Consider the following 13637-nt stretch of genomic DNA (forward strand, 5'->3'; position numbering starts at 1 on the left):
TCCGGATCCCGAGTGTGAAATAACGAAGAATATGAATGGGATGGAGCGCATTTGGCAGGTTCTCTCAGATCATGAATGGCAGTTTACCGGCATTCCTCAAGAGAAAAGTGTACAAAAGCTGTATCTTACCGGTACACACCTATAGGGCAGAAACGTGTAGGCTAACGAAAAGAGTTCAGGTTAAAGGTGCACTGAAGAGGAATCTAACTCGTATTTTTACCGCCGGAACTCGATCTACACGTTCCGAGCGATCTTCGAAACTTCGAATTTGCCCTGTGCGACCGATTTCCTTAATTTAAATCGATTAAACGTCCCGGCTCCCGCCTTTTTTTTTTAATTCCCCGCAGACGGTGGGACGAGTCGACCAACCTTTCAACCAGTCCCGTGGCGGCTTACTGCTCTGCCATCGGCGGAGTGATACGTAGTGATCGGCGAAAGCAAAGAGTCCACGCGTATTTTTGTTTCTGTGGGCCTAATTTGCAGCTATGTGGTCTGTGACTAGATCTATTTATTCACGGAAACCTAAAAAGCAAAATAAAAGAGAAAGCAAAGCCGCCCCGCGACTGTCCGAAAGGGACTCCATGCGTTGATTGACTCCTCCCACCATCTGCGGGGAATTTAAAAAAAGGCAGGAGCCGGACGTTAATCAGATTTAAATTAGAGAAATCGGCCGCACAGGGCAATAATTCGAAGTTTCTAAGAATGCTCTGAACGTGTAGATTGAGTTACCGCGGCAAGAAGACGAGTTTAGATTTCTCTTCAGTGCACCTTTAAGTCAAGGACAACGCAGCCAGCTACAAAAAGAAAAATGGTAGTTATGTTAAGGGACGGGAATGGGGCTGAGTGGGTGAGGGAACAAACGCGTTTTATTGACATCCTAGTCGAAATCAAGAGGAAGAAATGGGCTTGGGCAGGGCTTATAATGCGAAGGCAAGGTAACCGCTGATCCTTAAGAGTAACGGAGTGGATTTCAAGAGAAGGCAAGCGTAGCAGGGGGCGGCAGAAAGTTAGGTGGGCGGATGAGATTAAGAAGCTTGCGGGGATACAGTGGCCGCCACTGGCGCAGGACAGGATTAATTGGACAGGCAAGGCGGAGGCCTTTGCCCTGCAGAGGCCGTAATCAGGCTGCTGCTGATAATGATGATGAGTATTGAAGGGTATTCAGACGCCTCTGAGACGGAATCCTGCTAACACAATTCGAAATTTGCTGCTGGCAATCTGTCACTGATGTGCAGAGAACGTATTATACGGTATCGATATCAAATAACACCATCAGAACGTGATGAAAAACAGCGCGTAGAAACTGGATAAGAGGCGCACACATTTTCATGCTTCTTTATCTTAAGCAGCTCGCATACTCTCCTCATTAGCAGCGACACGAAGTTGGTTCCTCGGTCTGTTAAGAGTTGGCTTGCAAATCCATGTCGGAGCAGGATCTGTTCGACAAACGCGCGCAACCGTGTCTACCTTTTGATCTACGATTGCCAGCGCTTCCGCGTATTTCGAAAGGTGATCTACAAATACTATTATGCGCCTGTTTCCGGAAGGTATCGTGAGCGACGGGCCGACTATATCCTTACTAGTCCGCTCGAAGGGAGCCTAAACCTCAGGGAACACCTGAATTATCGCTGGCCTGCGACCCTTGGGTGTTTTTCAGTCTGGCACTTTAGCACTTTGCTCAGTATTCCCTAACGTCCTATAGCATGCCACTCCAGAAGTAGAACCGTTCCACCCGCTTGCGCTTCTTCGCTACTCCGAAATGGCCGGCGCAGTGCGCATCGTGAAACGCACTAAGAACCTTTCTGTCCACGACCTAGGCCCTCTCCCAAGTGGTTGGCTCTGGTCTCCCTTTCCTCGTTGGCCGCGTCCGCCGGCACAGGATTTCGTCTTTGCAAGTGAAACAGCCTAATTGTTCAGGGTCAGATGATTTTGAAATCCTGGCTACATCGCGCCAAAGCACATGCGCTTTCGAGAAGCTTGCAGGCAAAGCAACCTCTCTAGTGCACGTAACTTGTAAAAGTAACCAAAATTTGTTTGGCCACAGCGCCGATGATAACAGCGTTTTCGAAATTCTAAAAACTGATATGGATATTGCTTGCCGTGGGCTACACGCCTCTGAATAACTGAGGAGCCTAATATTAATAGTTAAAAGTTAATCGTTCAATATTACTTAACCAGCCTGCTAGTTTGGACGCCTTAGCTGTATTCTGATGTACAACATCGCTGACAATGCTATGCCGAAAAAAAAAAGCGTTCTAACTAAAAAGTCTATTTTTTAAAATTGTGAAGTCTTAGGTGAAATACCCTCTATAGGGGTTGGTTATATTTGGCGCATTTCTCCATCACCTTATTGATAATGTAAATATGGTTTATTGTCGAGTACCCTTTACGAAGGCCTGTCTGATGATTTTGTTGATTGAAGTCTAAGGTTGCCCTGACTTTATTAGCAATTATCTTAGTAAATACCTTCTAGACAACAGACAGTAAGCTGATTGGTCTGTAATTTTTCAAGTCCTTGACGTCTCCTTTCTTATGAATTAAGATAATGTTAGCGTTCTTCGAGCTTCTGGTACGCTCGACACCATGAGGCATTGCATATGCAGGATGAATAATTTTTCTAGAGCAATCTCACCTCCGTCTTTCAACAGTACTGCCATTACCTGATCGATCCTCACCAGCTGCTTTCCCCCTTTGCATTGCTCCTAAGGCTTTCTTTAGTTCCTCTTTCGTTACTGGCGGGATGTCCCATTGCAGTGCGTTAGTGCCTCTCTCTTTTACGTCCCGATTACATTAGCTACTGTATAGATTTGCGTAGAACTCTTCGGCTACTTTAACTATCATCTCCATATTGCTAATGACATTGATCTCTTCCTCTCTTAACGCATACATCTGATGCTTTCTATCCCTAGTTTCCTCTTTACTGCTTTTCGGCTACCTCCATTCTTTAGAGCATGCTCGATTCTCTGCATATTAAACTTCCTTATGTCGGCTACCTGGCGCTTATTTATTAACTTAGATAGCTCTACCAGCTCTGTTCTGTCTGTGGGGTTAGATGTTTTCATGCTTTGACATTTCTTGATCAGATCTTCAGTCTCCTGAGATATCTTGCCGGTATCCTGTCGAACCATCCTACCGCCTGCTTCTATACTGCGCACTCCGTAATGACAGTTGGGCGATCATCTTTCGCTGCTTGAACATTAAGGTCGTCGTCCTCAGTTAAAGCCAAATATCTGTCTTCAGCAATGCCCTGAATTCTTCTACCTTCCCTCTTACCTCCAACTCGTTAATGGGGTTCCGTTTCACTAGTTTCTTACGCTCCCTCTTGAAGTCTAATTCGAGACCTTACGTACCATTCTGTGAAGTCTGTATCATTTTGAGTCTCACCAAAAGGGCTTTTCCACGTCCACTTCCTGTTCTCTCGCTTGCGGAAGAAGGTATTCATGATCCGCAAAATATTTCGCGCTGCGAACTCTGCTAAAACTCCCTTCTGCTATTCCTAAAGCTGCCATAGTCGCCTACCGCCTCGTCTCCAGCCTGCTTCTTGCCTACCTTCGCATTGAAGTCACCCATTGGTACAGTGTACTGCGTTTTTACTTTGCTCATTGCAGATTCCACGTCTTCGTAGAATCTTTCGACGATCTGGTCATCATGGCTTGATGTAGGCGCGTAGGCCTGCACCACCTTCAGCTTATTCCTCTTATTAAGCTTAATTACGACAGCTGCCACCCTCTCGATAATACTACAGAATTCCTCTATGTTGGCAGCTATATATCCTGGTTGATGAGGAATCCCACACATTGTTCTCGTCTGTCCGCTAATCCACGATAGCACAGTACGTGCTCGCCCTTTAGTACTGTATACGCCTCATCTGTCCTCCTAACCTCACTAAGCCCTATGACATCCCATTTAATACCCACTAGTTCCTCGAACAGCACTTTTAGACTAACTTCACTGGATAAGGTTATAGCGTTAAACGTTGCCAGGTTCAGTTTCCAATGGAGGCCTTTCCGATGCCAGAGATTCACAGCACCTTCCCCTGCGTCACAGGTTGGACCGCCGCCTTGGACAGCTGCTCCGCTGCCGCTGGGTACTGATGACCGAGTGTTAATTAGTTTGTTCTTATAGGAGGTTGTGGCCAAGTAGTACACCAGGGTGGCCAAATCCTGTCCTGGTGAGGGAGTGCGTTGTCGGTGCTGGTCATCGATGTCATGCCACATCTCAAGCCTGGTTATGCATTTCCATCAACACGCGTTTTTTTTTAATATGGTGGAGAATTGCGCGGCACCGGGATTCGAACCTCGGTCCTCTTGCACTCGAGGTGGATGCTCTACCTCTATGCCACCGCTGCTTTTTCTTTCACGGTCTTTCACGCCATCTCTGCTTTCATGGACAAGGTGAGGCTGTACTACTTCGCCTCAGCACTGAAGTGCATTAGGTAAAGGCAGCTTAAAGGTAAAGGTAAGTTTGTGGGACATACCCTTTTCGTGACGAAAATACGCGACGGAAACGCAGAAGCGACTGATTTTTTTCGAATGCAAAGTCTGAACAATTCAGGTTAATACAATCGGTCAAAAGCAGCGCCGCGACACAATTTTGCAGTGGAAGCCAGCCGCAAAAAATTGCAGCCGCTTATCCTTAGGGTACTACGAGTGATCTGCGCTCGCCGGTTCTTGAAATGTTTGCCGCAACGAGGATGCCACGGACGACGTTTCGAAAAATGTGTTTGTTTTATGTTGCAATGAGTGCTTTGTGGTTTGAGAAATGCGTGCGCATGGATGTTTGTGGCTGTGGTCATTCGTACGAGAGGATCTTGTTAAGCAGTGCCTTTGCCGGCTCGGACGCAATCTTTTTTTCCGGAGTCTTCCTACGCTAGTGCATTCCTTTACTGCCACTGTGCTGGACCACATAAGCACAAATAGACGCAGAAGCCTATGCACGTTTGGGCGCATTCTTGTCTGAGGGGAAGCATACTCTTGTTGTGAAGGTGTAGGTTGCGAAACCACGGGACGAACCACGAAGAAAAGACACAGAAACACACACACCGCACTAACAACTGTTTACTTCTTCCTGGGAACGCATACTTATACACCTGGCCACGCATGCTCAAATGCAATATTTAACAACAACAGTCATGCCAAGGGCTGTTAACGCAGACGCGAACGCAAAAAATTGATTTCGGCTACGTACAGAGCCACGGACGTGTCACTGATACATTCTACAGCGTTTTCCTTTATGGCTTTGGAAGCTTTCCACATAAAGGAAAACGCTGTAGAATGTACCGGTGACACGTCCGTGGCTCTGTAGGTAGCCGAAATCAATTTTTTGCGTTCGCGTCTGCGTTAACAGCCCTTGGCATGACTATTGTTGTTAAATATTGCATTTGAGCATGCGTGGCCAGGTGTATAAGTATGCGTTCCCAGGAAGAAGTAAACAGTTGTTAGTGCGCTTGTGTGTGTCTCTGTCTCTTTTCTTCGTGGTTCGTCCCGTGGTTGCGCAACCTACACCTTCACAACATCATGTACCAACTAGGCCCAACCCAAGTTTTATTGAAGCATACTCTGCATCACGTTCCCGAGTCACGGCCTCCGGTTTGATACCAGTTGCCCATGCTGGCCTTCGCCGGAGAGTGGAGACAAGGGTATATAAAGTAGCCGTGCCCCCGAGCTGGTAGCTTGGTGCATAGGCAAATAATTGTGAAAACAACGACGGCGACTACTCTAAACTTGGAGAGCTAGGCTAGAACAGCTAGCGCTTTAATGGTATTTGTTTCTACTCCCACCGCGGTGGCTCAGTGGTTATGGCGCTCGGCTGCTGAGCCGAAAGACGCGGGTTCGATCCCGGCCGCGGCGGCCGAATTTCGATGGAGGCGAAATTCTAGAGGCCCGTGTACTGTGCGATGTCAGTGCACGTTAAAGAACCCCAGGTGGTCGAAATTTCCGGAGCACTTCACTACGGCGTCCCTCATAGCCTGAGTCGCTTTGGGACGTTAAACCCCACAAACCAAACTAAATTAAACTATTTGTTTCTACAACGGCTGCACTAATTGCAAGACTGCTAGCGATGACCAAGTGACCAGGAGGAACATTTTTAAGGCCATGTGAAGGGGCATCGTATTTCGGTACTTTCATCTTGGCTTCCGGCGGTTGCTTCGTTGTCCTACAGGTGTCTAGTGGAACTACGCAGATTGAAGAATCCGCAAGGAATCGGCCGATCGGTTGCATTCACCAGTCTCCACTCTAGCGGGCATCAGTCTTTGCACTGTCGTTGTTCTTGTTAACCTTTCAAAAGATGGCACATACCCACACTGCGGGATCGGCTAAGAACCTGTACATAATAAAAGCAAAAGGAAAGCACGCGGGGTAGCAACACCAGTGGGTGGTAACCTCAAGTAGGGCATGGACTGAAAAGGGAGAAGAGTTTGGATCAGAGAGAGAGAGAAAGAAAAAAGAGAAATAATTGATTAAGTCAATATGTAAGAATAGTGCATAAAAAAGAAATAGTGGAACATTTAGCAAGGCAGTCGATGAGATTCTAGCAAGAAATTTTGAACAGCGTCATAAACAGGCCTGTGGTTGAACCCAAATGTGGTGGCCCCAAATGATAGCAAAAGCGGGCTGCTCAAACTAAGGCCAAGATGGTGCAAGGGCTCCTCCAGCAATCTTCTTCTCAAACAGGGAAAACGGCGACAATGGAGCCAAGAATGATCGATAGACTCAGGCTCACGGCAGAATGCACAGAGGGGGAGACAGCGCCAAACCAGACCTGTGTAGATAGAAATTTAGAAGAGGGATACGGCAGCGCATCCCTCCTTGTTTTCTTCTTTCACTTTCGTTCTGCACTGATAGTTGTACTTTCTTTTACTTATTTTATTAACATCTTCCTGATGCCCTTCCAAAGCTGCTTCGCAGAGTGTGCAGTTATCTTTTTCTTTTGTTTCGCCGCTCTTCTCAGACATTTGCCGCCTCGCTGCGGGTCAGCGAGTGCGCTGCCGTGCTGTCAACACCAGCTTCGTTTTTCTCGCCGCCCGCGTGCCGTGAGGCGCCGGGTATCGCCAGCGTCGCTCGCAGCAGTGCCTCGGTCGTGTGGCGGCTGTGAGCGTCGACTATGTGTGCCGCCGGGCAGCCGGCTGCAGCCGCGGCCACTGTGGCCGACGAGACGGCCGCCGAGCCCTCGAGCGAGGAAGACTGGGACACGAGCGCCGTGCAGCTGGCCCCCTGGAGCGAAGAGCGCGAAGTGTTCGCCTACCTGCTCACGCTAATGGCCGTACTGACCGCTGTCATCACGGTGGTGAACAACCTCAACGGCAAAGGCGTGGCACCCGTGGTTCTGGAGCCCCGTCGCAGGGTTCCCGACAGCGGCACGACGCCGCCGCCACGCGGTGCCCTCGAGAAACCGCCTTACGATCTGTGCGTGTCGCGATCCTGTCAGGCCGAAGGACGCTACCTCGTCGACCTGCTCACCTGGGAGTACGACCCGTGCGAAAACTTCTACGGCTTCGTCTGCCAGGGTTGGCACCAGGACCAGACTTCGGGGGACTCCCAGCTGCGCCGGGACCTCGAGCTGCGGCTGTCGGCTCTGCTTCGGCGGGCCTCGCCTAGCCCCGTGCTGGAGCCCTTGCGGCGCCTTTACAGCCAGTGCAACGAGGCGCACAGCCGACGAGACGGGCAGGCGCTGCGCCAGGCGCTGTCCATGGCCGGCCTGCCCGACTGGCCGTACGCGGCGCCACTGCGCAACGCCGTCTCGCTGTGGTCGACGGCCGCCCAGGCACTGAAGCTCACAGGGGCCGAGAGCCTGTTCAGCGCAGTGCCCAGCTCCCACAGCTCGCGGCCGGGCCAGAGCCTGCCGCAGCTGGGGCCGCCAAACCTGGGCAGTGAGACGTCGCGCGAAGCGCTTACCGCCGCGCTGGGCGCCTTCCGGCCGCGGCTGCTAGTTCCCTTGTACGCCGCTGAGATTTCGGGGCTGGAGCAGCGCTTGATGCGCTGCAGGCCCAGTGAGGCGCAGCTGACGCGGCTTGCCGGCTTCCCGCAGCTGATCGAGTTTCTGGGCCGGCTCCTGGGCAGTGGCGTCCATGAGGGGACCGAGGTGCTGCTCCAGAAGGACGCTGTGCGCTGTGTGTTGGAGGCGGCAGCAGCGACGCCCATCGACACCGTGCTTAACCTGATGGGGTTCCGGTTGCTCATGCAGCTGGCCTACTTGCTGCCCGACAAGTTGGCGCTCCGACTGGCCGACTCGCGAGGCCCACGCTGGCGCGGCTGCCTTTTGCAGCTAGAGCCGGCGCTGCCTCACCTCTTCCTGCTAGCCAGTATCGAAGCCCTTGGAGCGCCGCCTCGGGCTTCCAGACTTGCCGAAGACGTCCGACGCGCCATCGTGCGCGCATTGCCGGGTCTGTCGTGGCTCGCACCGGGAGACCGGCGAAAGGCAGCCGCGCTCCTCGCACGTACGCGCATACGGCTGTTCATGCCCGACGAGCTACGCAATGGCTCGGCGCCCACAGCAGTGCCACCGCACGAGCTGGACGTTGGAATCGTGGCATTCTGCAAGCTCCACGCTCGCGCCTTCGAGTACAAGCTGCGCTCCCCCGAGCCGTGGCTGGTATCTGCGATGGATAGCGACTGCGTTCTGGATGTGCAGGCGAACCGTGTCGACGTGCCTTTGCTGATGTTCAACCGAAGCGCGGTTATCCTGGACGACTTGCAGAGCAGCCAGCTCCCGCGGGCTGGCTTCCGCCTCGCGCGCTGCCTCCTGCGCCTGCTCTTCGGCTGGGCAGAAGCGGACGCCAACTGGGACGAGGGCGTCCGCGCGCGCCGCTGCCTGGCCCGCCAGTACGGCACCATGGCCAAGGCGGCCCCCGTCGAAGACAGCCTGGCTCTCGCCCCCGTGCTGCGTCTCTTCCGCGAGAACCTCCGCCAAAGGCGACGGCTGAGACAGGACCTGAGGCTGCGCTACGCCGAAGACCTCAGTCTCGACCAGCTCTTTTTTGTCTACTTCGCGCTGGGCTTCTGCAACGATGCAAGCGACGCGGAACGGCGCACCAACGTGGCACTTTGGAACACTCCTTCCTTCCACGCTGTCTACGAATGCCGCACGGGGTCACCCATGAAGCCTGATCGCTCCTGCATACTTTGGGTCTCCCTTTAACACCCGCGAATTCTGCTTTCGCGCAGTCTGCCACGACAGGCTGTCTGTCACGGGTACCGTGGTCACGCAGTGAATTCCATTAGCCGCAGTGCACCTCGTGCGATGGAAGGGTCTTTTAAGCTTGAAGCTGTCACCATGCGGCCGCGTCTTGTGCGCCATCAAGGCACCACACAGGAACGGCGTTGCGCAAAAGCAGCGGGCCTGAAACAATGACGCTCTCTCTTGGAGACTGGCCAGCGACGCCTGACTACCGCTTCTAGTGGAAAACTCCCCCGGTGTCCCCTTCCAGCGCATTAGGGGTCTCGCAGTGATCCACGGTGGACCCAGCGTTTGTGTGGATGAACACGTTCATGTGAAGGCAGGTGTCGTTCGCTCACACAGGCGCCCGTCCGACGCCTATTGCTCAGGTGTACTGCTTTAGTTATTTGCGCACCTCTTGCGCGTTGCACATCTCATGGGAGCATAGTGGACTGATACAGTGCACTCCCTGTTGTTGTCTTTGTGAATTTAGCGGTGTCTACTTAGCTTGCCACAATTCGCAAACGTGTCTGCCTCACTCTTGTCTCACTCTTTTCATGCTTGTGGCTTACTTGCTCGTCTAGCGCCGTTTCTGCGGGCAAAAACGCACCGTACCACGGTAGCGCGACGCCTAATGAAAAGCGCCAGAGCCCGGTGGTACAGCGGTGCTTTTCGTTACGGCGCTTAAATTAGGGCGGACCACAACGCTCATTGTGATGTGCGCCTTGTTTACCGACGTCCGAGGCGCCCGCGCCTTATCGCTGATCTGCGGGCGCCGGGGGGGGGGGGGGGGGGGGGGGGGCGAATCTCTAAAAAAACGGGCCTGTGATACACGCAACGGTGCGCGGATGCGTGCGCAATCGCGCTGCGCGTGGGTGTACGTACGTGTGTAAACGCCCGGGCGCGCGCCGAGAGAACGACGCGCATAGACGACGAGTGCCACGTCGCGGTGATTACTGCCGAGAGATAGCGACGTCTTTATTCCCGGCATAGGTGTTTTTCCACACACACGGGGGGCGATGCTTCGCGTCAACCGCGTCGAGGACCGATGCAAATTTTTAATACGACAGCGTTAGAACGGTCATTCTGAGGAAGAGCCGTGCGAGTTGTCACATTGATTCAGGATTGGTCGAGAGAGTTTTGACGTCACGGGTTGAGCTGCGTAATGGGATCAAAACGAATGAAACTGTCACTGTGAGGTCGTAGCATGACTGAAATGTCATTTTAAAATCTAAGATATACATTTAACACCCAGAAAAGAAAATTGCGGCAATTAGTTGGGAATCGAACTCATGACCCTTAGGTTGCCAGTCACACACTACCTTGATGCCATTGAGGCACGTTCGTTCGACTTTGTTAAACGAAGACCTTGTGTGCCTTGTGGTGTATCACGTGGTCTAGTATGCCTGGTCATGTATGCTAATGAGTGTTTCTTGGAAAAAACAGCGCTAAACGAAAGGACAACGAAAAAGAGTACAACAGGACCGGCGCTCTTGTACTCTTTTTCGTTGCCCTTTCGTTTAGCGCTGTTTTTTCCAAGAAACATGTGCCAACTAGCTCAACTCTCCGTTTTATTGAAGCTAATGAGTGTGTTTAATTCCAAATAGGCTCTAATTTAGAAAGTAGCAAATAATTATTACCGCTCTCGCGTCATACCCTTCGGGCGAAGGTTAGAAGTCTCCCCAGTGCTTTAACTCGACCGCCTCAAATGAGGGGATGCACGGCGCCCCTCTTCTCGTATTGAAGGGGTCTATTCCCAGACTCCCTCATGTTTCTACCTCGTGAAACCCGGAGGCGTTCTGTCTAAAGACAACTCTCATACATTACTCTTCCTTTTCACTGGCCGCTCTTACCAGGTTCTGAAAAAGTTCCTGCAGGCACGGCATTGCGTTGAGGCTGGGCACCAATTGAATTCAAAGAAACATTATACAAGCCTGATATTTCTGCTGTTATCAAGGAGCCCAGTGGCACATGCAGAAGGTTTGAGAGTTCGGTGAGCGGTTACATTATCACCCACGCCTCAACCAGCGAAAGAACGCAGCCCAACAGAGTAGAACGCGGGGCGCCTCTTGACTTTCAACTGAATGCAGGTTGGAAACGATCGCATATAAGCCCATCTGCAAAAAGCTGTACACATGCGAAAACGTCACGTGATATGCAGCGCTGTGTGGATCCAGAACAGCCCACTGAAGTGAGATGAACTAGTTCATGTCTTCAAATTATTGCACCACGCTCACTTTACTGTTATAAGAATGCAGTGGAAGCACGAGCTGAAATGCGAAATCTTTCTCACGCCACGCAGCAGCTGAAAGCCAACTTTTGCAGCATGCAAGACAGGAAAACCATGGGGGCATATCCTTATCCAGAGCCTCCAGTGTACACGAGGCTGCCACATAGATGCGAGAGCCTGTTCGTTTTTAAGATATCCAGGGCGGGGTCCGTAACAAGTAGTATAAGATTCAAGTAATGGGGAAGAGCTAAGAAGTATATTCGCTTGGCAGACAAGGAAAGATTGGAGGGGGCTCTTAAACTCCGCCTTAAGGGCTTGACGCGATAGCGTTAACGGGTTAATTCCATGTATTGTCAGGAACTGAGGCCACACAAGCCCAGCTCTGGAACCAGAGTTGAAGACGGAGGGGTCCTGGAGATGACTAACTCGTTTAGCCTCGCAGGTACCGGCTCCGAATGACGATGTCGGACTGCGTTATCGAGGAAACTGTACAGAAGGGTTTATTCTACATATTTACAGATGAGAATCGAATGCACTGCTATGCCGAATGCGAATCCTGAATCCTCCGATCACACAACAACATCCCGTTAAATACGGTTCGCGTTCCCTAGATCCCTGACTGGGGAACTTGGTTCGAATAACGTTGTCCAATCGGATGGGCCATTGATGACGCTGGCGGTACCACCCACGGCACGGGCGGTGCTGAAGCTCTCTCGCTCTCTCACAGCTCGGGGGATGAGAAGGGGAAGACAGTCATCAAACACAGATGCGTCACCTTGACCACTGCCGCAAGTGTTCTGTGCGTTGCCTCCGTGGGAAAGCAGAATCCCGCAGTCTTCTCGCAGGTGGTTGAACCTTCTCGAACTCCCCCGCCGGATGGCCGAAGCACGAGACTCCTTCGACACAGCGTCTTTCAATTAGCAGCCTCGCTCAGCGTGGCCTTGCGTAGCATCATCCAGTCCGGTGACCCGAAGGTCGACTCGGCCAACGTATACCGCTGCTTCCGCCGTGCTGCTGTGCAAGCTCTCGCCGCATCTTTGCCCAACGACGACACTCGTTTGACAGTAATTTCTCCCAGGCCCGTGGGAGACAGCGTCCTTCGATCGGTTCGGAGGTTCGGTGATTTGGAGTGCAACAGCCCCGGCCGTCGTCGTCTATGCTTCTGCCGCCGGCGCCAGGCCTCGTCATATCCCTTGCTTTGCGATGAGTCACACCCGGCCTCCAGGACCACGTTGTCCACTCTTAACAGCTCGTCCGCGGCCCGAAAAATCTCGAATGGCCAGCGTTCACGACCGCTGGGCAGGAAGAGATGAGGCCGGAGTCGGGTGGAAGGGCTGGTTTCCAGAAATCGCATCCAAGCTCGAACATTCAACAAAGAATGGCATCAGTGGACTGTTCCACGAGACAGGGCACTGACCCACAAGCAAGCGCTCGGAATCTGCCAAAGACCCACCAGGCTTCCCACAATGACAACAAAGGTTTACTAAAACATGACTGAATTTTGGCGTAATTTTGGTGCCGAGAAAGCGCAATATATCCCCTTTGAAATCGCCAAAGACGGACTGCTTGGACCAAGGTTAAAAACAAAAACCCACACATAGTAGGTGGTCCTACCAAGTACTCCTGTCTACAACAATCGGCTGAATCCATCAGCATTTCCGTGCGGTTTTCCGTTCCTGAAACGCATCGAGAAATTGTTTTTGGAGAGCAGGACTCCGTCTAAGCAAGCGACCATTTTTGGGGGGACAAAACTGTCATAATCATGTTTGAGACGATGGTCAGTCTCAAATATGAACTTTGCGCCGTTCAAGTAGCTCTGGTAACCCGACAACATCTGTGCTGCCTAAACCAAACGCGCGCTCTTTGTCTAAAGCGCTTAACGCTTCTCTACATGTCACCCTGCGGCTGACGTACTGAACATGGTGCTCTTCGTGGCAGTCGCCAACTTGACTTAATTAAAATAGCACCCAGTCCTCTATCATTGACGTCACACTGGACTAAAAACTCTTTACCATAGTAAGTGGTCTGAAGCAAAGGTCTGGACACGAGCGCTTCCCCCAGACGAGTTTTCTCTTCGGTCATTTCAGTGTGTGTCAGTGAGGCTCCCTTTGGTAAGGTGTCAGACAATTAAGGGATCAAATCTCCGTCTACGCGACTCTAAGCGTAGTTCTACGCGAGCTGCACTCCTGTGAGTGCCGTTATCTCTTGGTAGCATGGGAAATTGACACCTGTGATTTCTCTCAGTGACGCC

General features: G+C 51.8%; 1 protein-coding gene across 1 annotated transcript; it reads left to right on the forward strand.

Annotated features, from left to right (window-relative positions):
- The first annotated feature begins 7104 nt into the window (after positions 1-7104).
- On the forward strand, positions 7105-9579 carry LOC149349864 (endothelin-converting enzyme-like 1). The gene has a single exon (XM_089576832.1). It carries the CDS (start codon positions 7105-7107, stop codon positions 9136-9138), a length of 2034 nt encoding a protein of 677 aa, XP_089432958.1. The 3' UTR covers positions 9139-9579.
- Positions 9580-13637: the final 4058 nt, after the last annotated feature.

Source organism: Amblyomma mixtum, chromosome 3 (assembly GCF_055824585.1).
Source record: "Amblyomma mixtum isolate Tamu chromosome 3, ASM5582458v1, whole genome shotgun sequence".
In the NCBI taxonomy this organism is placed as follows: Eukaryota; Metazoa; Arthropoda; class Arachnida; order Ixodida; family Ixodidae; genus Amblyomma; species Amblyomma mixtum.